The sequence below is a fragment of the Meleagris gallopavo genome, chromosome 28 (genome assembly GCF_905368555.1).
Source record: "Meleagris gallopavo chromosome 28, MGAL_WU_HG_1.1, whole genome shotgun sequence".
NCBI lineage: Eukaryota > Metazoa > Chordata > Aves > Galliformes > Phasianidae > Meleagris > Meleagris gallopavo.
Genome location: NC_139431.1, coordinates 3,916,085 through 3,939,787, shown reverse-complemented (window position 1 = coordinate 3,939,787; position 23,703 = coordinate 3,916,085). Strand labels below are relative to the sequence as shown.

The following is a 23,703-nucleotide window of genomic DNA, read 5'->3' as shown; positions in this document are numbered from 1 at the left end:
CCACCCATCCCTCCACCCATCCATCCATCCATCCATCCATCCATCCATCCATCCATCCATCCACCCATCCACCCATCCACCCATCCCTCCATCCCTCCATCCACCCATCTCTCCATCCATCCATCCACCCATCTCTCCATCCATCCATCCACCCATCTCTCCATCCATCCATCCCTCCATCCCTCCATCCACCCATCCACCCATCCCTCCATCCACCCATCTCTCCATCCATCCATCCCTCCATCCCTCCATCCCTCCACCCATCCCTCCCTCCACCCATCCCTCCACCCATCCCTCCGTCCCTCCATCCATCCATCCATCCATCCATCCGTCCATCCGCCCATCCGCCCACCCCGCGGCGGTGTGGTAGTCAGTGCGGCCGCCAGGCGGCGCCGCGGGCTCAGCGGCCGCTCCGGGTCTCCACGCCTGCGCAGCTGCTGCGCGAGGAGCGCGGCCCGGAAAAGGCGGCGGGGCGCGCGGTGTGGGCTGGTGGTTCCGTGGTTCGTGGTTCGTAGCTCGTAGCTCGGACTGCCCGCTCCGCGGCCCGGGGCGCGCACTGCCGGCCATGGGGCCGCCGCGGGAGTGAGCAGCGCGGCCTTCCCTGCGCTCATCATGACCTGCACCATCGAGAAGATCCTCACGGACGCGAAGACCCTTTTGGAGCGGCTGAAGGAGCACGACACCGCGGCCGAGTCGCTCATCGATCAGTCCGCCGTCCTGCATCAGCGCGTGGCCGCTATGAGGGAGGCGGGCGCGGCGCCGGTCGAGAAGGGCAGCGCGGCGGCGGCGCCCACGGCCGCGTCTCGGCGGGGCCGGAACGTCCCGGCGGATGGAGCGGACGGCTCTCGGCTGCGGCCGCACATGTTGCTGTGCCAGGAGAACACGCAGATCCGCGACCTGCGGCAGGAGAACCGCGGTGAGCCGGCCGGGATGGGCCCGGGGGGTGGGCGGGGGGCCGGGGCTGCGCTGCGCTGGGCGGCTGTTATCGGAACGGTGCGAGCGGGGCTGCCGGCTGTCAGCGCGGCGTTGGGTCGCGTGGGGCCGCCGAGCGGAGCTGAGGGCAGCCGGGCGGCCTCCGAGGTGACGCCGTGCTGTGATCCGTGTCCCTTAGCGCTGTGGATCTCTCTGGAGGAGCACCAGGACGCGTTAGAGCTGATCATGAGCAAATACAGAAAGCAGATGTTGCAGCTGTTGCAAGGAAGAAAAGGTGAAGATGCGGAACCGGTCCTGAAAGTTCATCAGGCCAACTCTGTGGTAAGGTGGGGTGGGAGCAGGAGGGGGAATAGGAAACTTGCTGTCTCGTTTGCTTTCGTGCAACGCTGGTCTCCTTTCATGGCCCCACTCTGCTCCAGGATGCGTTCTTGGAAGCTCTGGTTCCTTTAGTATATTTTTTCCCTGCATTCTTTTTACAGCATCCAGGTTGTAGTGGTTGTCATAGAGGATCCTCACCAGCACTGATCAGCCTTTTGTTGCCTACCTGAAGGCTTGTTGTGTGTGCACTGGGTTACATTCCTTGGGTTAAGCTTTAATGAGTCACAGAATCACAGAACGGCCCGGGTTGGAAAGGATCTCAAGGACCATGAAGCTCCAACCCCCTGCCACACGCAGGGCCACCAACCTCCCCATTTAATACCAGCCCAGGATGCCCAGGGCCCCATCCAACCTGGCCTTGAACACCTCCAGGGATGGACGGGGCATCCACAGCCTCTCTGGGCGGCTGTTCCAGCACCTCACCACTCTCACAGTAAAAACTTCCCCTGAATGGCTTTGTTTTCACTGAAGAGGAGCACATCAGAGGTGTTACTGTTACTGTTGAGTAATTGTAACAAAGGGAAAAGAGCCTCCGAAATCCCTGTAAGCTGAGGCGTGTTGAGGGCTTAATAAATGATCACTTCCAAATGCTTTTAAATCCAGATAGGCGGTACAACAGTCTAACATACATGTGTAACTCTACGTGTGATATAGAGTGTTTTCAGGAGGCCAAGGAGTGACTGCTGATAACTGTTTCTTGGTTTACATTTAGATACCTGATAATGCAATAATGTAGGCTATGTGATTAAAGGTTATTAAGTTAGGTATTTATCGCGTAAACATGCATTTATAATGCATTTATAATGCATGTTTATGCGATGAGAACATAGCAGGCTGGCTCAACAAGATCTCATATCTTGTGGGTTTTTTGTTTAACTCTGTTTTGTGCTGATTAGGGGTCTTCCATTGCTTGCTTAGGTGCACAGATTGCTTTGTTGATGAAGATTTATAATTTGGACAAAACTTCTAACGTTCCCTATCACTGTTTTTGCTTCATTGTAATGACACAGGAATACAAAGCTGGAAAGACTTTGGAGAAACCTCTTCTACCATGGTGGGATATACCTAGACTACTTAAACGCTAAGGCAAAATCTTCTGTACTTCAAACTAAGTTTATGAATTCTTTCATACTTATAACTTTGGAGAATAGTCACCACCTTTTAATATCTTTTGATATTTGACATTCTTGTTTAACCATCTTTCTGTTTGGCGGACACATCATTCTCAGATGATGTGAAGTTGTTCCTCCAGCTCTCTAGGTACTCTAATCTGTTTACATATTCTCTCAATATTGGAATTCAAAACTGGGTTCTCTTCTCAGGTGGTACATCTGTCTTCCAGAGGCAGGGCAGAGTAATTGTGGGCATTTATTGAGAGGAAACCACACCCTATAATGTTATGATGTTTCTCACAGTGCCTTGTGATATCATATTATGTTGTATTAAATGCTTCAGAGGCTTCCAAATCCTTGTTTTATTACTCTTTGGGAATGGCTGATACGTTTGTGTTCACATGCATGAGTTCCTCCCTACGAATGTTATTTTGGAAATTGAATGTTCTTCAGATAAGAACTAACGCTGTGTTACTGGAATAGTTCTGTGTGAATTATACACTTATTTCTGAGCTTAGAAAAGAAAAAAAAGGCAACTACTAAAGGACTGGGAGTATTTCTAGACAGACTCTGTTGGAAACTAATGCAGGAGATTCCAGTCTTCTTCGTTTTTCAGTGGTTTTGTTTTTGGTTTGATTGTTTTATTCAGTCTTAAAGTTTGACTTGCATTTGTGTCAGATGTTCTCATAAATTCAGTCAAGCTTTTCTAGCAAAGCAGTGTAGAAATTGCTGTATGCTAACTGTATTCACTTGAGCAGGAATCTGTTCTCTTAGTCCTTGTCATACTGAAAATGATTTCCATGTGTGTGAAGGTGCAGCACTGACTGTTCTGCTCACTGTTTTCATTGATGACTGATGATAGTGGACAATAAGGTACATGATGCTATCTTAAAATATTGCAGAAGCAGGGAGGATTCCAAGTGGTTGGGAGAAAAATATTAAAATTCAAAATAGGAAAGTAGTCCAGAACTAATAAAATGAAAGTAAATGAATCATAAGAAATATATTACTACTGCTTTTGCCTGAATGTATTGACTGTGGGTTTTTTTCCATGTCTTTCAGGAAATTGAAGGTCAAATAGATAGAATATGTGAGATGGGTGAAGTGATGAGAAAAGCTATACAGGTTGATGAGGATCAGTTTTTTAAGGTTCAGGAGAAACTAGCTCAGCTGGAGGTAAGAGCCCATGTCATTGATAAGGACAGATCAAGCTTTTGGAGGCTCTAGACTTGCTCTAGAGTTTGATTGTGTGTGTCAGGTATTTAATAACAATAAAAAATGGGGATGGTGAGAGAGGTTGGGAGGCAAGGAATGTTTTCTGTTTATTTTCAAATTCTTGGTATTTCTATCATTGTAATAATAAAGCCAAAAGTAAAAGGTGTACTTTAAACGGTCTGATTCACCTCTTGCTAACACTGCATTAATGATTGAGCTATAAAATTAAAGTTCTATTAGGCTATGAAGGAACGGGGCTACTTAATTAAAGGTCTGTAATTTTGTGAATTAGCTCATCTCTGTTTCAGCCAAAATATTGATTTTATTTGTTTATTTATTTTTGCAGCTTGAAAACAAAGAGCTACGTGAACTATTGTCAATCAGCAGAGAATCTTTTGAGGTCGGGAGAGAAGATATGCGTGACAGTGAAGCTTAGGTCACAAAATATCCAAATCTTGACTTCAGAGACTGTTATGAAGCCACCCAACAAGGATGATCTGTAACTTGTTCTTTCAGGTGTTTCACGTTTGTTTTATCTATCCAAATGTCCGGCCTGTTTTCTCTGTTGTTCTGAAATCACATGCTCCTGATAACAAAGGCTTGCATTGCTGCTCTGTCATAAATTGCAGCGTACAAATGTCTAACAGTGAAGTATTTTTGGTGCATACTCTTCTGCGGCAGTTTGTCTCATGAATGTTATTTCTGATAAGCTTTAGTCAGTAATTCCAACTGTGCAGATGTCACTTAAAACTGCCTCATCAGTATCTGGCAAACATAATGCAGATTCTGGTTATTTTATGTGCTGGAAGGAATAAGATAATTTGAAAACTACATTATAAATAATAGGTTCACATCTTGCTTTGCCTGCACAGATTGGGCACGTGGAGCTTTTGCTTTGCTTTGAAGACCCAACACTCAGCATTTGGTAACATTCATACTTGAAAAACTGCTAAGAGGCAGAATATCAGATGGCCAACAGAGCACTTTAATTACTAACTTATATCAGGAGTATAGTTTGCCTTGATTTAGAGAAGACCAGTGAGAATGACCCTTCCTCACACATCAGCATGTTTTCTTTTTATTGCAGATCTGAGGCTTTTTTTTGCTGTAGGCAGACCTGTTCTTTCTTTACCTGTGCTTTGAGGTGTATGGATGCTGATCTGAAAGCAGTATGCTCACGTCAAGGTAATTTATATTACAGAGAATACAGTGCTTTCAGATCAAAGCTGTTTGGCCTCCCACCACTTTGAATTTCAGGAAGGGTGAGGTGTGCCTCAAACTAAACCAAAACCAACCACATGGACAGGTTTTTAATGTCACATTGCAGGTAAGTCTAGTGACAGATGTTAGTTATTGCAAAATCCTATATTGGGTGAAATTGAAGTTGCAGCGTAGTAGGATTTTATCAATATTGTGATGCTTTCAGTGGCATTTTAATGGTGTTTTTTTGGTCTTTCTTGCCAGCGATCAAGAAAATACTTCAGTAACAGTAAACATCTAATTGTCAATATTATGTTTTTTATGCTGTTTTTATCTGTGCAAGAATTTTGATAGATACAGAAGGCAATTTAGATCTTATTATGAGACAATTTGGAATATGCAGAAAAAAAGTGTTTAGTTGATAGAACGGGATTCCTGTTCAGGAACACTGTACAAAATTCTTTCCTATAATATTTTAAGAGGGAATTATAATAAAAACAAAACTGCAGGCACCATTTCCTCGGTTGTATTCTGTTCTGTAAAGCTTGGCAGTGATGCAGACTGTGCTGTCTGTACCCAGCTGCTGCATCCTGCTCTCCTTTCACTTCATTGCTTCAATCAAAAACGGTGTGTTTGAGCTCTTTGCCATCAGCACGGCCTGAAATGGTGTGGCGGTGTGTTTTTACCTCAATTACCCAGTGCAGGTAACGTTCCTAGAAGGAGGAGGATTGCTGACTTATCGCTAGAATCCAGTCAGCAGTCGCCACCACCACCATCTCCCGGTTATTCGGTGGGGAAGCAGCCAGGCAGCCCGCTTAGCGCTGCCGCAGCTCCGTGCCCAGCACAGAGTCCAGGAGGGAAGAGAGGCGGACCGGCAAAGCCGCCGTCAGCTCTCCGCCCAGCCGCGGTGCCTCCACACCGCTTCCAACCCGTCCCACGCGGAGCCCGGCCGGGCGCGACGCATGCGCGTTACCGACGGTGCCGTTGGCCGCCAGCCTACGCGCATGCGCACCATGCGGCCGCCGGTGACTGCGACGGCGCAGGCGCGGCTCCGCCCCGCGTTCTCGCGAGAGGCCGGGATTTATTCCTACGTGCGGTGCCGTGCTGCTCATGGCGGCGCTGGAGCGGGGGCGCTGAGCTGTTGGGGTGAGTACGGCGGGGCGGGGAGCGAAGGGCGCCCGGCGCTGCGACGGACGGTGCCCGCGCGGCTTAAGGGGAACCGGGGTCCGCGGGAAGCGGTGAAAGAGGCGGAGGACGCCTTTGATCCCGCGGCCCGGCCGTCTCCCGTCGCGGCGGTCTCGGCGGGGCCAAGCCGCCCGGGGCCTTCCCCCGGCCGCGTACGTGGGGCGACGGACGGGTGGGGGCGGGGTGGGCCGGCCGCCTCCGGGGATGAAGCGCCGGAGGCCTCGGGCCCGCCGGGCCGTGCCGTCGCGCGCACTACGTTTCCCGGCGTCCTGCGGGCAGCCGCCCTGCCGCGGGGCCGGGTCCCGTCGGGCTGCGGGGCGGGGCCGCGGCGGCGCCGGGACTCACCTTCCCGGCGTGCCTCGCGCCCGCCCCGCCGCGGGGCCTGCCGGGACCTGCAGGTCGGGGGCCGCGGCCCGGTCGGGGGCGGCGCCGAGGGGGGACTACGGGTCCCGGCGAGCCCCGGGCGACGCCTGGCGCTGGGGCTGCTGGGGACGGGCCGCCGGGGCGGGCGCGGGGGCGGGCGGGCGCCGGAGCGTAACTCCCGGCGTGCCGCGCGCGCGGCCCCGCCCGCTGCAGAGCCGGGCTCCGTCCCTTTGTGTGCGGGGGAGCGGCCGCCATCGCCCCCTTTTGTGTGCGGGCAGGGCGGCCCCTCCTTTCCTCCCTGCCTCCCGCCCTCCGCGCCGCCCGCCCTTTCCTCGGCCCGGAGGCGGCCCGGCCCTCTCGATCCCGCGCTGTCACGCCGTGGGCCGCTGCAGCCCCCGCTGGCGGCGCCGCCCCTCGGCTCCGCTCCGCCGCCTCCATCTTGGGGCGCCCGGCGGCCGCTCCCGGAGCTCCGCGGCGCTGCGCGTCCCGGTCCTCTCAGACCCGCCTTAGGAACGCGCGCGGAGCTCTCCATCCTTCAGACAAAACTCGCTCTAGCGTTACCGCCCTGCTCTCATTTTATTTTTTCCTCAGGGTTGTTGCTCAAATGCACAAAAAATGACTGCTAATATTTTCTTCGAGTTGTTATTTTTTAAAATCTCCGAGTGCCGTGGGCGATCTGGTGAACATCAGAGCGCTATCGCTGCTGTCAGCATTGTTTGCAGCGCTCAGGAGGTGGCACGCGGCGCTCCTCACACGTCACGCATCCTCAGATGGCCACGTTTGTTTCCCAGTGATATCTGATGGCTGCGCTGTGCCTGCGTACTAAAAATACAATGTTTTGTCTTCATTAGATCTGGTTGTGCATAAGAGAGAGTTAGCCTGTGCTTTAGGTCTGAGGAATGTGATTTTTATTTGGAGAAGGCTGGGAGAACTCATTGCAACCTTCCAGTGCTTGAAGGGAGCATATAAACAGGAGGGGGAACGGCTGTTTATGAGGGTGGATGGTGATAGGACAAGGGAGAATGGTTTTAAAATGAGATAGGGGAGGTTTAGGTTGGATATTAGGAGGAAGTTTTTCACCCAGAGGGTGGTGAGGCACTGGCACAGGTTGCCCAAGGAGGCTGTGGATGCCCCATCCCTGGAGGCATTCAGGGCCAGGCTGGATGTGGCTCTGGGCAGCCTGGGCTGCTGGTTGGCGACCTGCACATAGCAAGGGGTTGGAACTGGATGAGCATTGTGCTCCTTTGAATCACAGAATCACAGAATTGTAGGGGTTGGAAGGGACCTCTAGAGATCGAGACCAACCCCCTGCCAAAGCAGGTTCCCTACACCAGATCGCACAGGTAGGCATCCAGGCGAGACTTGAATATCTCCAGAGAAGGAGATTCAAGGATATGAATATTGAATAGGATTCATATATAATGAATAATGAAGAATAAAAGATTGCAACCCAGGCCATTCTGTGAATGTATGTTATTGCGGTTACATACCTGTGTTTGTGGAGAAAATGAGAACCAAAGTCCGTCACCTGGCAGCCTTTGCTGTGAGTCTGTGTATGCATTTCAAGCCGTGAGCAGTGCTGTGCAACTTGCTGTCATTTAGCAAAATCCACAACAAAAGAGCTCAGGAGCAGCACATCTCTGGCCCTGCCTCCTCCTTGTCCTTGCACAAACCAATTCTGCTGTAGATACACAAATTCAGAACCCAGTGTGATGTGGGGGCTGGGCACCTGCTCAGTGTGTTTACTATTTGGAGAAGGATTTATAATAGCTGCATTAAAAAGTAAAGAATTTGAGGTATACACACACTAATTTTTACTTGACTTTTGCAGGCTTGATATCCCTGCTTTTTTTTTTTTCTTCTTTTTTTAATTTGTAATGACCTAAATACAGTAAATGAATTATTGAGTCCAACCTGCTCTTAGGGGGCAAGCTGATGCTTTATGCCATTACTTGACAAAAGTTACTTCAGTTATCTTTGGGCAGACAGAAATATTTCCATTGCTATATGTAGATGTACACTCCATGCCCTGAAAGATACAAATGGTGATGTAAGTTGTAGTGCTGGAAGAGTTCTGATGATACTGGTCTGATTAGATGAGGGAGAAGTGAATGTTAATGATGAGATTCCAAGTGTCCATGCAGTTCCTGTGCTGTGTTGTGTGCCTGCTTCGTTTCTCTTGAACTTGATTGAGAGATGTTTACCTTATCCTGGATAGGGTTATGATAAAGGTTGCTTGAATATTAGAGGGGGATATGTAAGAACAGTGCTGAGTCTTTTATTTTTGCATTACCTTATTTCAGTTTTTTACAATCAAATCCCTTCACTGCAAGCCTGTGCCAGTTTCTAGTTTGTACTTGGGCATAGATTTCAGCCTTCATTTAGTTTTTGTGTATGTGTGACAATACAGCAAGAAAACTTATTCAGCCCAGAGTTGTTCTGAAAGTGGTGGGGAAGATGTTTTCTGTGGAGGATGTCACTGAAGAACTTGTTTGAAAAACAGGCGTTGAGTTTGCATACATCCTTAGTATGCTTTGGGGGTTCAGAACTATTCTCTGTACTGGCTAACTGCAGTCAGCATTTTCACTGCAATAAGTGTGAGGGTGTCTTTGTAGTCACATAAGTTCATTTTTTCCTATTTTCCAAGTATGCAGTTCTGTCTTCATAATTCACTAAAGGAAATTCAGAGCTCAACGTAAATTAAGAAGTTATGGTTCCTTACATTGGGGAAATCAGCTTGCATCCAAATGAAGTTGCTGTTTTAGTTGGTACAAACTGGGACCTTTCCTGGAATGTGTAACTGCATCTGAAGTGTTTAAAATTAGAAATCGTGTATCACTGGTATGGAGGTAGAGTTTCTTGGGAAACCAGAACTGAAAATGGGAATACAAAATAAATATATGAACCAGCTCCCCTTTAATTTGAATCAAACCCATGGTATCAAAGTAGAGGATATGCACCCGTTCATAGGAGCACACAGGGCTGATGTGTAATTTCTGTTAAAGTTATACTTCAGTGCATGTCTTTTTGTTTTTCTGTCTCCAGTATGAAGTGAAACAGAACAGAATTTACCACCTGAAACTGCTGCTTCAAGTTCAGATCAGGAAAAGAATATACCGCATCGTAACAACAATTCAAGACCAAAGAAGAGGAAACTTACACTGAAGACACAAGGCTTGATCTGAAACCAGAAGTTTGTGCCTACTCAACAGCTTCAAAAGAGCACGTCCCAACGCTGCTAGTAGTCTTTGTTTTCTCCAGTGCTGTATTGAAACTGCCCAGGGCAGCAGCGCTTGTATTCTTTATTAGTGTGCTCTCTCTCTCTCTCTTTTTTTTCTTTCTATCTTTCTCCTTTTCTCTCTCTGTGTCAATAGCAGTCTTCATCCTTTGAAACTTCGTACTGAAGCAGAAGAATCGGCTAATACTACTGAAAGTGCAATATTTGAATATCACTGCGAGGTTTGTGCACGTGCTGTGTAGTTTTAGCATTCCAAACTTAGTTGCAAACAACAACAGGAGGCTGTGTTTTCTGTGATGTTTTTTTCGGCTATTCTGTGCTGTTATGTTGGTTTGATTGTAGTGTGATGAATTGGTGATACCTGTGTTACAGTTTTGTGTTTATTTTAGTAGCAGTGCTGTGATTATAATCCCTTTTTCTTTCCAAAGCTTATGCTATTTTCATTGGTTTGCAATCTCTGTTTAGTTTTCTTTAAGTCTTCTAGTACAGTTTGTTTTTTTTTTTTCCAACTATTGGAGTTCCAAGTTTTGTTAATTGATGGGTCAGCTGTTGTGGTAAACTGCTGATAGTCAACACCACAGCTAGTTGTGGTTCAGCATGTACTCATTATATTTCAGGTCTGAGCAAGTCTTCTTCGTGCATTAATGAGTTGTGGGCTATTCCTAGAAGGTTCTTAAAGAACTGTTCTGCTAGCTGTTTGTTAGAGAACAGTTTTATGACAATACTTCCATTTTTCTGTATGTATCACTTCGCAGAAGTTGATTTTTTTTTTTTTCTCCCCAATTTATTTATATGTAGTTTTTTGTTTTGCTCTATTACTTTGTTTGAACAGGAGCATGGCAAGCATCTAGAAAGACTGCTGGTACTATCATTCCCTGTCTTTCTTTCTACAGCAGATGTTAGTGTCATCCTGAGAAGTACATCCCTCCTTGAACTTCAGCTGTCAGGCTTTATCTGTGGTCAGCAGTACTGATCAATAGTGGTTTGAGGAAGTGTTGAGCAGTGTTGTTTTTTAACCCTGAGCCTTGGCCATTCGGAACTTGGTGTGAGGTAGATTTTGTTAGTAAGCTGTTATCTATCCTCCCTGTTAGCAGGGGGTGATGTGTGTTCGTGTGCTCAGCTTACACTGGAGATGTGAAGAGATGATTTTTGTGAGTCATGGACAAAGTCATGTGTAGCACTGCTTGGAGCTTTCGTAATAGGCAAAACCATCAACCTGTTATTCAGCAAATGAGTTTAATAATACACCATGTTCCCTTCCCCCAGTCATTTTACCTGCAGGGCTGGTTTAATTTCCAAAAATGTTTTGAACTCTAAGATGGCTTAAAATCAAACATGTCAGCCTTCCCACAAGGGCCTCTTTCTTTCTTTGGTTGTACTAGGGACTGCCTTCTTCAAAAGGTGAGGGTTGTATGTGATGGTGACAGGAACTAACATGCAATGTATGTTGCCAGTCTGAGTTGTAAGGATTGTTTTCCAACAGCTAGACAACTTGAGCATTTTTTACTCTATTTAAAAACAAAAAAAAAACAAAAAAAACTTTCAGAATTTACTTGTTACAATAACTTCCATAAGCTCTTTATGCCTGTTGTAATGTTTATGTGGTGAAAGGAGACGTGAGTACTGTTTAGTTTATTTCCTGCTGTTTTCTTTTGAATAGATGAGCTTTGATCCAAACCTTCTCCACAACAATGGACACAACGGGTACCCCAATGGTACTTCGGCAGCGCTGCGCGAGACTGGCGTTATAGAGAAACTGTTGACTTCGTATGGATTCATTCAGTGCTCAGAACGGCAGGCTAGACTGTTCTTCCACTGCTCACAGTATAATGGCAACTTGCAGGAGCTCAAAGTAGGAGGTAATCAGACAGCTGTTGGAGTTTCTCTACTAAATGAGAACAAGTCTCTTGTTTTCCATAGGAAATCGTTTTATCTTGTGGCATGAAAGATGCGTTCAGTTGCTACTAATGAGTTAAAATGTCAATAGAATTCATCATCTGCCACTTCTGATGAGAGTTTTGTTTTGTTTTTTGTTTTTCTTACCTCAGCATGCTTAATGCAAGCAGCCATTCTGAAAAAGGTGTACAGTGTGAAGTCCAAGCTGCAAAACTAAGGTGGAAACAAGCGTTCAGACTGGAAGTGCTATGCCTCATGTACTTAGTATTTGGGTTTTTTTGAGAATTAGTTGGAAGATGTTTGTCTTGCAGCGTAGGGGTGCTGCTAGTAGTTTGTAGTAATGAAGTTTATAGACTGTTCAGTAGCAGTCTTACATAATCTGAGCTCCTTCAGTGTGAGGTTGGCTGTTAAGTGAGCACAGGGAAGGATGGGGGAAGTACAGCAGGGCAAGCAGTTAGAGTGGAGCAATTCCAGAAGTAACTGCAAATAATGCATCCTTCCTAGGGAAAAGAAGCTTTTCTTTGTTGAAGTTAGGTATGAGCAGTGAACTAGCAGACTGAACCAGTTAGTAATGTTTAAAAATTGCAGTCTGTGATGTCATTGTTGTGTTTGATTGTTTTGTAGATGATGTTGAATTTGAAGTGTCTTCTGATCGCCGAACTGGAAAACCCATTGCTGTTAAATTGGTGAAGATCAAACCAGAAATATTACCTGAAGAACGAATAAATGGACAAGTCAGTGGCTATGATGTCTGTTTTCTATGCATTCAACTGCCATCTTTTACTTTAGGAGGACCAGATTCATTGAGCATGCATGCTAAACACATACAGAATTCAGTTACACTGAAATCTTTTTTTGTTATTCTAGTAGAAATTTAGAGTTTCTATGTGAGCTCTTTGCTCCAAGCAACCCTTCAAGGCAACAGATGCTCCATAAGATTGAAATGTTACAGCATGACATTCTCTGGTGGTTTAAACTAGAAGTTAATCCCCAAGTGTACAGTAGAGGATATTGAGATTCATTTTGTTTTCTACACTGCTACTCCTGGAATGACTAGCCATGGATTTTTTCTTTTTTTTTTTTTTTTTGGCTGGTAGGTTGTGTGTGCTGTTCCTCACAATTTAGAGAGTAAATCTCCAGCTGCCCCGGGTCAGAGTCCAACAGGGAGTGTATGCTACGAACGTAATGGGGTAAAGCTTATGTATTTTATTTGAACTCTTGACTGATCTATAATTGTGGTCTGTGAGCAAAAAAAAAAAAACCAAAACAAAACCAAAAAAACACTTGAATGTGGACAACTGACACTCCTAAGAACTGTAGTTCTTAAAAAAAGCATACTTAAGCAATTGCAACAAACAGACGTTAATTTTACAGCTTGCTTGCCCACCTGTCTCTATGGGGAACTCAATGTAGAGCCAAATAGTTGGTTTTCTGTTTTAAAACTTACCAAAGCTGGATTGTGTAACATTCACATATCCTTATTTTGAACTTTGAAAGTTTAGAAATTGGCATTTCAAGATGGCCACCTACAAACCTCTCAATTAAGTTGCATTTTACAGACTCAAAAACAGCCCAATGGAAGAAAGAATGTTTTTGCATGCCATGTCTGATCATTTTCAGTTTTCTCACTAAATCCATTTGTATAAAAGCAGTTGTTGTTTCTAAACAAAAATGTGCTAACCATCCTTTGAATTAACAAGTGGAATAATATTAGTTAATGTTAATTTACAGGAAGTATTTTACCTGACTTACACTCCAGAAGATGTTGAAGGAAATATTCAGCTGGAAACAGGAGATAAAATAAACTTTGTAATTGATACAAATAAACAGTAAGTTGATATCGTGTTTCTGATCTCATGCTTTCTCTTTTAGTAGTTGGGCAGCACTTCGTGCCTTTTCCAAGAACTGAAATAACATTATGAAATAGAATCTTAACATTGCCTCTGGTTTTCAGACGTTTCAGCTTTGTTCTCTTTCTTCCCTTTAGTACTGGTGCTGTAAGTGCTCGTAACATTATGCTATTAAAAAAGAAACAAGCCCGTTGTCAAGGAGTAGTCTGTGCCATGAAAGTAAGTGATGTTTCAGCTTCAAAATACTACTAAAAGATGAAATGCTTTTCTGTCAAGTTCTCTAAATAGTAAATTCAATGCATTAAGAGCTATTAAGATTTTGGAAGTGTGAATGCAAACTAGGTCAAACAGTTTAAACAGCTTATCTTGAGTACACACACTCCTTGAAAACAGGAAAGTTTTAATTGTTTCCTGTAATGCTTTTGTTGTAGTATGAGCTGAATGCACTCAAGGTTGCTGTACTGAAGTGATGAAGTCTTATTGTTAGAATGTGTAAAATGTTTTCTTAATAATACATGAAGAGATTGGGCAATCTACTGAACACTTTCTTCTGTTCTTAGGAAGCCTTTGGATTTATTGAGAGGGGTGATGTCGTGAAGGAGATATTCTTTCACTATAGTGAATTTAAAGGTGACCTAGAAGCCTTACAGCCTGGTGATGATGTGGAGTTTACAATCAAAGACAGAAATGTAAGATGAACTCCAGTAAAAACTGAAGACAAGATCCTGGACAGCTGCCTGTTTATTCAAATTCACTTAAAAAAAAAAAAAAAAAAAAAAAGGGGGGGGGGTAAAGGGGGGAGCAGGGTTAATAGGAAAATGATCTTATTGTTTTTATCACTTCTTTAGGGGTATTTGACTGATTTTTGTGCTTTTAGGGTAAAGAAGTTGCAACAGATGTAAGACTGCTGCCTCAAGGAACTGTCATCTTTGAAGATATCAGCATAGAACACTTTGAAGGAACTGTAACCAAAGTAATTCCAAAAGTACCCAGCAAAAACCAGGTGTGTTTCAGTATTAAATTTAAGGGAAATACTGCATTGATTTCCAGTCACAGAACAAATGTTCTCCTTTCTCTCTGGAAGTCTGCTGTTAGGCATTGCATCAGAGCTCGCTGCAGAGTAGAAGAGTAAGTTTGGACTGCTTAACTTGTGCCAACCATTGACAGCAGTCACAGGAAGCAGTTTTTTTTTTTTTTTTTTTACTAAATTTTAAAGGTCCAGGAAATAGGGTAATACACAATAGTGGTGCTTTGTGAAGTGTATCTTTAAGCTTGAAGTACTTCCAATTGAAAAATGAGGGTGTTAAAGATGCATTCTTCAAACAAACAAAAGATAACAACAAAGAAGACTCTTAAAGCAAAAACACAGTGTGCTTTATGGGCTCCTGTGAGCGTTGGCAGTTAATCTGGTTGTGAAGAAGAGTTGTGTGGCCCTTAATGTTTGGCTTAGAGTATAGGATGTACACAAAAACACTTCTCTGAAGTGTTCAAGCTACTCTGCATCCTTGTTTTTTGTTTTGCTGGTTGGGATTTTGGAGGCTACAGGGGAATGTTTTTTGTGTGTTTGAACACTCAACAGTAAGGGCCTCTTAGAGTAGGGTAAGTATGGTTATGAACTTAATTCTCAACATTAATTTTTAGTTTTGTTGGCAATTTAGTGCATCTGTTAGGTAAGGTAGAAACTAAGTTAAATTCTAGTCATGACAGTGTAATCTGGGAGTGGTCACTCGAACATGGTGCCTTCCTAACCCAAAGTGCTGAGACTTGTAGGTGTACTAACTTTTTCTGTTGCATTTTTCTATCTTCTAGAATGATCCATTACCTGGCCGCATCAAAGTTGATTTTGTGATTCCTAAAGAACTTCCATTTGGAGACAAAGATACAAAATCCAAGGTGACTTTGCTGGAAAGTGACCACGTTCGATTCAATATTTCAACAGACAGACGTGACAAACTGGAACGAGCCACCAATATTGAGGTTCTCCCCAATACTTTCCAGTTTACTAATGAAACTAGGGAAATGGTAAGTATCTATTTTTAAAAGTTTTTATTGTTGAGGGGAGGAACTAAAGGTGAAAAATAGTATCTGGAACAATATAAAAATTGCCAGTGTCTGTTGACCTGTCTGAAGTCAGATCCTCAGATCTTCAGTAAATGTCCAAATGTGCCTGAATGGCAGAAAACTCTGAACTAATGCTGTACACTTTTTCTACTCAGGAATTAAATCATATTAGGAAAGCAAATATGTTGTATCTCTTGGAGTGGCTTGCTCTTTGGTTATAGCAGGCATAGCAGTCATGCAGCTATGAAGAAATTAAAAACTCGTCTTCCTTCAGAAACCGAAAGAACCTGATGCTGCTCTAGTTCAGTCAGTGAAAAGCCTTAAGAATCAGAGGAGGTACTAGGTACAGCTTTTGAATCTTGATCTTCAGTGTTCTTTGTACAATCTTTGCCTGAGGATCAGAAAGAACTGAATTCTGTTATGTGCAGAGAAGCTTCTAATGGGTCACAGTGACTGAGATAGTTGTGCTTATCATTATGAAAGAACATCTTTTGTTTTGGTAAAGTGCTGGAAAACCTAACCTCTGTGTGTGTGTACAGCAGTGACTTCCAGTTCTCTGGCTTTTCTTAGTCCTCTTGTGGCTTAAATTCATCTTCACTTTTCACTACTTATGAATCAGAGAGCAAGTAGAAAAAAAAATTAGGTAAGTAGGATTTGCTTGCATTTAAGTTTGACTGTAACCATTTGCACTACAGTGTGCAAGGAAGCTTATTGAGAAGTTTTTTTATTTTTTTCATTATTTTTTTAGAATTTGAGGTTTGTGTTCAGATTGTTAGATACTCCATAGTTGTCTTTTTACAGACAGATGTTAACAAAGTAAAACTGTAATGGTTTTTCTATTTACAGGGAGTAATTGCTGCGATGAGAGATGGCTTTGGCTTCATTAAGTGTGTTGACAGGGATGCTCGCATGTTCTTTCACTTCAGTGAAATTATGGATGGAAACCAACTCCATATTTCTGATGAAGTAGAGTTTACTGTGGTTCCTGTGAGTGCAATTGAGTACAATTTCTTTGAAAACTAGGGTTTCACAAAAGCATTTATATGCGGTCTGTCTAAAATCACATTGATCTGATTTTTTCAGGATATGCTGTCTGCCCAAAGAAATCATGCTATAAGGATTAAAAAACTTCCAAAAGGCACAGTTTCTTTCCACACCCAATCAGATCACCGTTTTGTGGGCACTATAGACAAAGAAGCCACTCCAGCCAAAGCCAGTAGCCCAAATAAAGGCAAAGAGAAGGTAGTACACAAGTAAAAGTAACTATATTGTGTTTCTTGCTTTGCAGACAGAGACTACTGCTTTGAAGTCTATAATTCAACATTCTGAAGCACTTTTTATCTTCTATAAATATGGATTGTGTTGGATTGCTGATTACTCAGTGAGGGCTAACTTAGGTGAAACAATATAACAGAAACACCATTAGTGGTGTTTCTGTTGAGGATAACTTCCAAGAGCTTGGTGGAACGATTCTACCTCCTGCTGTGGAAGGTAGAACCATAGAATGCCCCAAGCTGGGAGGGACCTAGAAGGATCATTGAGTCGAATTCCTGGCTCCACACAGGATCACCTGAAGTTCAAACTCTGTGTCTGAGGGCATGGTCCAAATGAGCTCTGGCAGCTTGAAGCCATGTCTGCTGCTCTGGGGAGACATTTCCAGGGCCTGAATGCCCTGTTGGTGAAGAACCTTTTCCTAAGATGCTAAAATTGGTTGAAACCTAAGGTTCTGGGGCTTGAGAAGAGCCTCTGTTTTTTCATGCTGCTTAAAACTAGGATAGAATGAACTTTCAGTAAATAATGGAAACAGTATTGTTAGAAGAAATAAAGTAATACCACTGTCTGGTAAAAGCTACAATTTGTCATTTAAAGCTTGTGTCTTTCAATCATCTTAGTGTTTATTGGTCTGTTTTCACCAGATACTTTGTAGTTGTTGCAGAACAAGTAAATGTTCAGTGCTTGCATTGTATATAGTAAGCCTGTTTGCAAACAAATAAAACACCTGTTTGTCTTTTTATTTTTTTTTTTTCCTAGGAAGCTGAAGATGGAATAATTGTTTATGATGACTGTGGAGTAAAACTGACCATTCCTTACCAGGCCAAGGATGTGGAAGGATCTGCTAATCCCCAGATAGGAGATAAGGCAATACAACTAAGTATACTATTGGGAAATATTTTTTAGTTTTTTTTAAAGATGTGAGCTTCTCTTTGCCTTGTTCCTGGATTTTTTAAGTCCTTTTTAAGTGAAGGACAAGACATAGTCACCTATTTCTTTTCTTTCTCTCTTAGGTTTGTAGCTTTATTTTTTGTGTAACTAAGAAACATCTTGAAACCTGATACCACACATGAAAATACTGTTTTCTATGCAAATTGTTTTAATTAAAGGAATTCTTACACTTGCATATAAGGACAGTGGACAACTCCACTTGTGAATACTTGAGAAAGATTAACATAGAGATATCAAGATGGATGTTGAAAAGTGAGAACATCCACTTATGAATGAAATATCTAGAGATAATGGCTGGGGAAAGTTGAGAGATCTGGAATAGCAGCCTAAAAACTGCTAATGTTCAGGGGCTGTGCTCTGATTTATTATCATTAAAAATCTAAAATGAGCAAGCCAAACCAGCGACATACATTACCAGTTGCCTACTGAGAGTATAGTGCAGAGGTAAATCATAAAGGTAAGAGAGAATCTATTTGATAGGTAGAAGCAGAGTGCTAGAGGCTAAGTTGCCTTTCCAGGTGTTACAGCTGTAATTCTGCCACTCTTTAGCTGTAATTCTGCCAAAAACACAGATGTTTTTGGGAGAGGAGTGGCTAGAAGATGCCTTTCCAGCTGAGCCTAGGTGTTGATTACAGCAGTGCAACTTTGAAATAAGTTGTTTGGGTTGTTGTTTATTGCTTTTAGTGGTTGTGCTTTTTTTGTCTGTAGTATTAATAATGTACCTCTTCAACAGGTTGAGTTCAGTGTTTGTGAAGTGAAGAGAACTGGTCTGCAAACAGCAGTTTCTGTCAGAATGCTTGGACGCAATTACAGTTCCAAGAGACTTTTGGGATATGTGGCAGCCCTGAAAGATAACTTTGGGTTTATTGAAACAGCCAATCATGATAAGGAGATCTTCTTCCACTACAGGTGAGTGACAGTTCCTTGTGTAGGAGTGAGTGTTTGTTGCTTCACATGTTCACATGCTTTGGTGTCTGAACTTCCATTTATGACCTCTGCTGAGCTCAGGCTTTTCTGTTTGTCAGAGATCTCTGTGATCTCTGCCTCTGAATTTCAGGCCAAGAAATGCAGTTTTTGAATTGTATATTTAAAAAGTTTTGCTTTCCTGAATGAGGATTCCTTGAAAATGTGAGATGCTGAACCAATAAATGTGTTCTAAATCAACCTATTTAAATGTTGGATGAGCATTACTGCTGTCATGAAACTAAAAGAAATTTGCACGTAATTCTCTTCCTGTAGTGAGTACTGTGGTGATATTGATAGCCTGGAACTTGGAGACACAGTTGAATACAGCTTGTCGAAAGGCAAAGGAAACAAAGTTAGTGCAGAAAAGGTGAACAAAACACATGCAGGTAAGTAAGGCTGTACCTGGTAATTTCTTCTTAAAAGGGTCTTGACAGATGCTGGTGGTTAAATTGGTAGTTCTGATGACAATTGGAGTTTAAAGCAAGAGGAAGATGCTTAATGTGATGATCAGTAGTCAAGTCTGCTAAGCACTAATATCATCAAACAATTTCCTGAAGCCTGTTTCTTGCCTTAACTGAAAGGAAAGTGCAGACCAAGAGCACTGTATGCAGTAGCAACTCTTCCTTTATCTTTGTCTCTACTCATTAGTTGGAGGGATAGAAGAAAACACCTAATCTGGATGATTTTGCCACTAGTAATTCTACTAGTTGTGCTGTTTCTTAGAGAAGAAAAATTGCAGATGTGGATATCAAGGATTTTGGGGATGCAAAATGTATACTTAACCAATTTGCATGATGACAGGGAGTTGGAAATACAGCGGTAGAGAAGCAAGATCCTCCAGTGTGCTTTTTCAAGTTGCATGGCCTCTAATTTCATGAGGAATTAATATCCTCCTGCTTCTGCATTAGAACAGTGGTGGTGATTAGAAAAGCTGTTGTCATGTGTTACTGAGTTAGAGCTGTTCCAGTTCTAGGGGACTATATGTGCTTTATTAAGGTGTTGCAGTGCAGACTGTGAACACGAATTGGTCAGTCCTTTTTAAAAGAGAAAGTATGACAAGAACTTCCTGATTCTTGCACTGTCTCTTTCTTTTCAGTGAATGGTATCACTGAAGAAGCTGACCCAACTGTTTACTCTGGTAAAGTAATTCGTCCTTTGCGGAGCGTAGATCCAACACAGACTGAATACCAGGGCATGATTGAAGTCATGGAGGATGGTAAGACCTGATGCTTTTGCTTCAAGCTTGCTTTAATAAGTGTAATAAACAGTTGTTCATCTGAGGTAAATCTGTAAGTGCTGTTTGCTGGCGCACAGGGAGCATAGGAATGTAATAAACTGCATGACATTAGAGGTGATGAGGATTGTATTCACAGTGGTAAGCTGACAGTAGAAGTAAATACCAGATATAAATTCTAAATGCACTCAAGAACAAAGAGGCTTAATCTTATCTTGTGTGTTTTCTTCTGTAGGTGAAATGAAAGGAGAATTCTATCCATTTGGAATTGTTGGAATGGCAAACAAAGGTGACTGTCTGCAGAAGGGAGAGACAGTAAAGTTCCAGCTGTGTGTTCTTGGTCAGAATGGGCAGACAATGGCTGTCAACATCACACCGTTCCGCAGAGCCACTGTGGAATGTGTGAAAGACCAGGTGAGCAAATGCTGCTAATTGGAAATTGCTGGAGATGGCATAGAGAAGGTCAGGACCTGCTTTAACACTTGAATGCAGAAAGTCTGTTGTGAAGCAAACAGTTGCAGAAACTCTTATTCTAAACAAATAAGAACCAGGCTTATGTAACCCAAGTACTGGTTTGTGCAAGCTTGTGTAGTGTGGCTTTAGTAAAGCTGAGCTACTGCCTGTTCCAGTGCACCATCGCTCTCTGGTGAAGACTTTTCCTAATACCTTCTGAGAACCTTCCTTGGCGCAGCACGAGTAAAGCAGTAAACCAAAATAACTGGCTTCTTAATCAGCCACTGGTAATCGGGAAAGAAAAAAGATTGTTTCTGTTAGGTAATTTTAAAGGTAGAGTTTAGAAAAGAATGTAGAGCATTGCATATCTTAGTTTAATAAAGCCTTGGCAGCTTGCTTTACTAAAGGACTTCTGCAGTTTTCAGAGCTTGCTTATGGACTTCAGGGTTTAAGTGTGCCTTTAGAAACCCACAGGGAGTGGCTAGACTTGTAGAAATATTGTATTCTGTTCAGTGTAGAAGTTGTATTTGTAATAGAGTGACTATATAATTGTATCTGCTTGGGTTAAGGGGAAATAAATAACAATATAATGTTTTGGTTTTCAGTTTGGTTTCATTAACTATGAAGTGGGTGACAGCAAAAAGCTCTTCTTCCATGTCAAAGAAGTACAGGATGGTGTGGAACTACAAGCTGGGGATGAAGTGGAGTTCTCAGTAATTCTGAACCAGCGCACAGGGAAATGCAGTGCCTGTAACGTGTGGCGTGTCTGGTGAGGATTTCAGATCACTTGTTTAATCTGGCAGACTGCACCAGTAGTGGAGCACATACTGCTTTCAAACTGACTTAGCTGTTCCTACAACTGGAGCTCTGAATTGTGGTTGGCTTTAGTGAGAGCCTCACCTCTGAGATGTACCAGCACGTGTAGGGCCTGCAGTGCAGCAGCACAATCCAGCTTTGCTTAAGAATACATTTAAAAAAAAAAAAAGGGGCAAATAATTAAATAGTCTTCACGCAGAAATTAATGAGTGATAGAAGTGATTGAATTCTTTATGTAGTTCTTGGTCGGTCTGATGATTTATGCTCCGCACCTGTTTATAAACAGCTAAGCATCTTTTGCTTCTACATATATAAAAAGTTGTTAGTCTTCTTTGATGCTATTTCTAGGGGTGATAGGTATGTTTTGCTTTTGAATGACTTCTGAATTGTGTTAATTAAAATGTGTATTTTTTTAAGGTATCTTGTTAATGTTTTATGGCAGTGTTTAATTTTTTTTCTCAAAACTGTCTTCAGAGATGTTACTGTGCTGCTGCATACTGGCAAATTGCAAGACTTACATTGTTTCAGTTAAAGGCAACAGAAATGGAGGGAGTGCTGTCATGCATGCATTAATAGTATCTGCAGCAGCTTTATATACTCCTTTTAAGAATATTGTTTTGATCTGCTGCTGTTTCAGCATCCAGTGGTTGAAGTAATGGTTTTGAAGCAGACGTAGTGTCATCCAGAAGGTCTGCCTTCAAACAAAGCAGGCTGTGCTGATGCCTTAATATGGAAAGTGACTGTATTTGGTAGCTTGCACATCTCTGGGAGGTCATCAGGATTCTGTGTGATTGATTTTCTTACAGTGAAGGCGCTAAGGCTGTTGCTGCTCCACGTCCAGATAGACTTGTTAATCGTTTAAAGAACATTAATCTGGATGATGCCAATGCTCCTCGTCTAACAGTTCTTCGTCAGCCCAGGGGACCGGATAACTCAAAGGTGTGTGAGATACAGGGCTGGCTTGCAGGATGATCAGCTTGTGGTTTAACTTGTTTCTACTCTTGAAAGTCAAAACTGTTTGAAATATGTCAACTTAACTGCCATATAACAGTCTCCTGCTGTGTGAGATTATACTACTTTAGTCAGGTGTTTGGGAGCTGATGTATGTTATAGTTTCAGAAGAGCAACCCACATGACTTGCTCTGTTACTTGCTCTGGTTCTGAAGCCAAGCATGGTGAATTAGCCATGTGTTGATGTTGTACACGGTAGGATCAAAACAAGCCTGCTTTAAAGCACGATGCCAGACCTAAAAGATTTGTTTTTTCCTTGCAGGGATTTGGTGCAGAGAGAAAGATCCGTCAAGCTGGTGTTATAGACTGATCAACAAAGCCAATGCCTGAAGGATGAAAAGTGGTGGGGGCTGATGAAGGGTACTGAATATCTCCCTATTCATCCCTTCCAAATTTTAAGAAGCTATTACACCAGTTTTAACACCTTCTCATGTTATGTTTAAAATAAATTTATGAAACCATTTTAAAATTATGCACAGTTGCATTCTGGAGAACTTCAGGTGGCGCCTTATAGTATCACATTTTAGAAGCTTGTTTTGAATGGTGCATTTAACGCAACTGGTAACTGCAAATCTACATTGCCTATGTGAGTAAACATTATAGACAGCTCTACTCTGGTAGACCTTATGGAATTCTGCACTACATTTACCTATGCTTTCTTTGTTACCTTGGCCAAGGTATTTTACTATGCCTTAGTACTCAGTTGCGTTACGTCTTTCCTTCGAAGTGGATGTGGAAAGCTCACTTCTGCTCACTCTGCTCAAATTCTGAGGACCATAGGAGGGTGGAGACTAAGTTCAGTTTGATAGAAAATCTGTATGAACATTCAGATGACTTAAGATGATGGCTAGATGTTACTTTGTTTTCATATTTCGTTTAATTTTGAATCCTTTAGCCAGCGAAGTTGTGTTAGAGCTCAGTGAAAGTCTCTTTCTGGGGTAGACATTTTTTGTAGTGTTCTGAAATGCCTGCAGTGCAGAATTTCATAAGGCTGAGGCGTGCCATCAGTGTGGTAATTTAAATATATTTAAAACAATGCACAAGTTTGCTGCTGCTTAGAACACTGCAGCTTCTAAACCCAGTTTCTTTTACTGATTTAAATTTACAAAGAAAGAAATTGTGCCTGAAGTGAATCCATTTTTTTTTTCTTTGCAGCCGGCACCCAGTGTACTGTAAAAGAATAAATACTTAGGCTTTCCATAGCTGTATTGAAACTTTCATCAAGGTGAAATAGTTGATGTCTGTGTGCTTCCCTCCCCCTTCCCTCCCCGCCTCCCTTCCCCTTCCCCCGTTTCCCCAGTCACACTTTATCAAGCAAGAAAACTGAATGATTGGTCTAAGTATTACTTTACCAAAAAAGATCAGGAGTTCCTTTCTTTGAATAGAGGGCAGTACTGTGGTTTTTTTTTTTTGTTTTGTTTTCATGTTACCTCTATTCTCAATTTAGGGTTTTCTTCTCTGGGAGATGCATTATCTTTGTAAAACAAACATTGCTTTCTCCAATTTTTTCTGTTAATGGCAAAGAATGGAAATAGAATAAAGTTTTACTGATTTTGAACAACTCCTTTC

The 23,703-nt window shown here is 42.8% G+C and overlaps 2 protein-coding genes across 4 annotated transcripts; both read left to right on the top strand.

The window, feature by feature from the left end:
* The first annotated feature begins 395 nt into the window (after positions 1-395).
* Positions 396-5,355, top strand: SIKE1 (suppressor of IKBKE 1). 2 transcript variants are annotated; one of them, XM_085210534.1, is made up of 4 exons: positions 400-916; positions 1,112-1,254; positions 3,486-3,599; positions 3,985-5,355. In XM_085210534.1, the coding sequence occupies exons 1-4, from the start codon at positions 613-615 to the stop codon at positions 4,072-4,074; spliced, it is 651 nt and encodes a 216-aa protein (XP_085066660.1). In that variant the 5' UTR covers positions 400-612; the 3' UTR covers positions 4,075-5,355. The 2 variants fall into 2 exon arrangements, with proteins under 2 accessions (XP_085066661.1, XP_085066660.1); XM_085210535.1 differs by lacking the exon at positions 3,486-3,599 and having other exon boundaries at positions 396-916.
* A 482-nt stretch (positions 5,356-5,837) lies between these two features.
* On the top strand, positions 5,838-23,695 carry CSDE1 (cold shock domain containing E1). Of its 2 annotated transcripts, XM_085210529.1 has the most exons (20): positions 5,838-5,984; positions 9,432-9,845; positions 11,285-11,483; positions 12,145-12,254; positions 12,618-12,710; positions 13,252-13,349; positions 13,508-13,589; positions 13,931-14,059; positions 14,248-14,373; positions 15,180-15,392; positions 16,278-16,418; positions 16,515-16,673; positions 17,463-17,570; positions 18,388-18,563; positions 18,894-19,006; positions 19,717-19,836; positions 20,090-20,268; positions 20,913-21,076; positions 21,930-22,062; positions 22,397-23,695. In XM_085210529.1, exons 3-20 carry the CDS (start codon positions 11,285-11,287, stop codon positions 22,442-22,444), a joined length of 2,391 nt encoding a protein of 796 aa, XP_085066655.1. In that variant the 5' UTR covers positions 5,838-5,984; positions 9,432-9,845; the 3' UTR covers positions 22,445-23,695. The 2 variants fall into 2 exon arrangements, with proteins under 2 accessions (XP_085066655.1, XP_085066656.1); XM_085210530.1 differs by lacking the exon at positions 12,618-12,710.
* Positions 23,696-23,703: the final 8 nt, after the last annotated feature.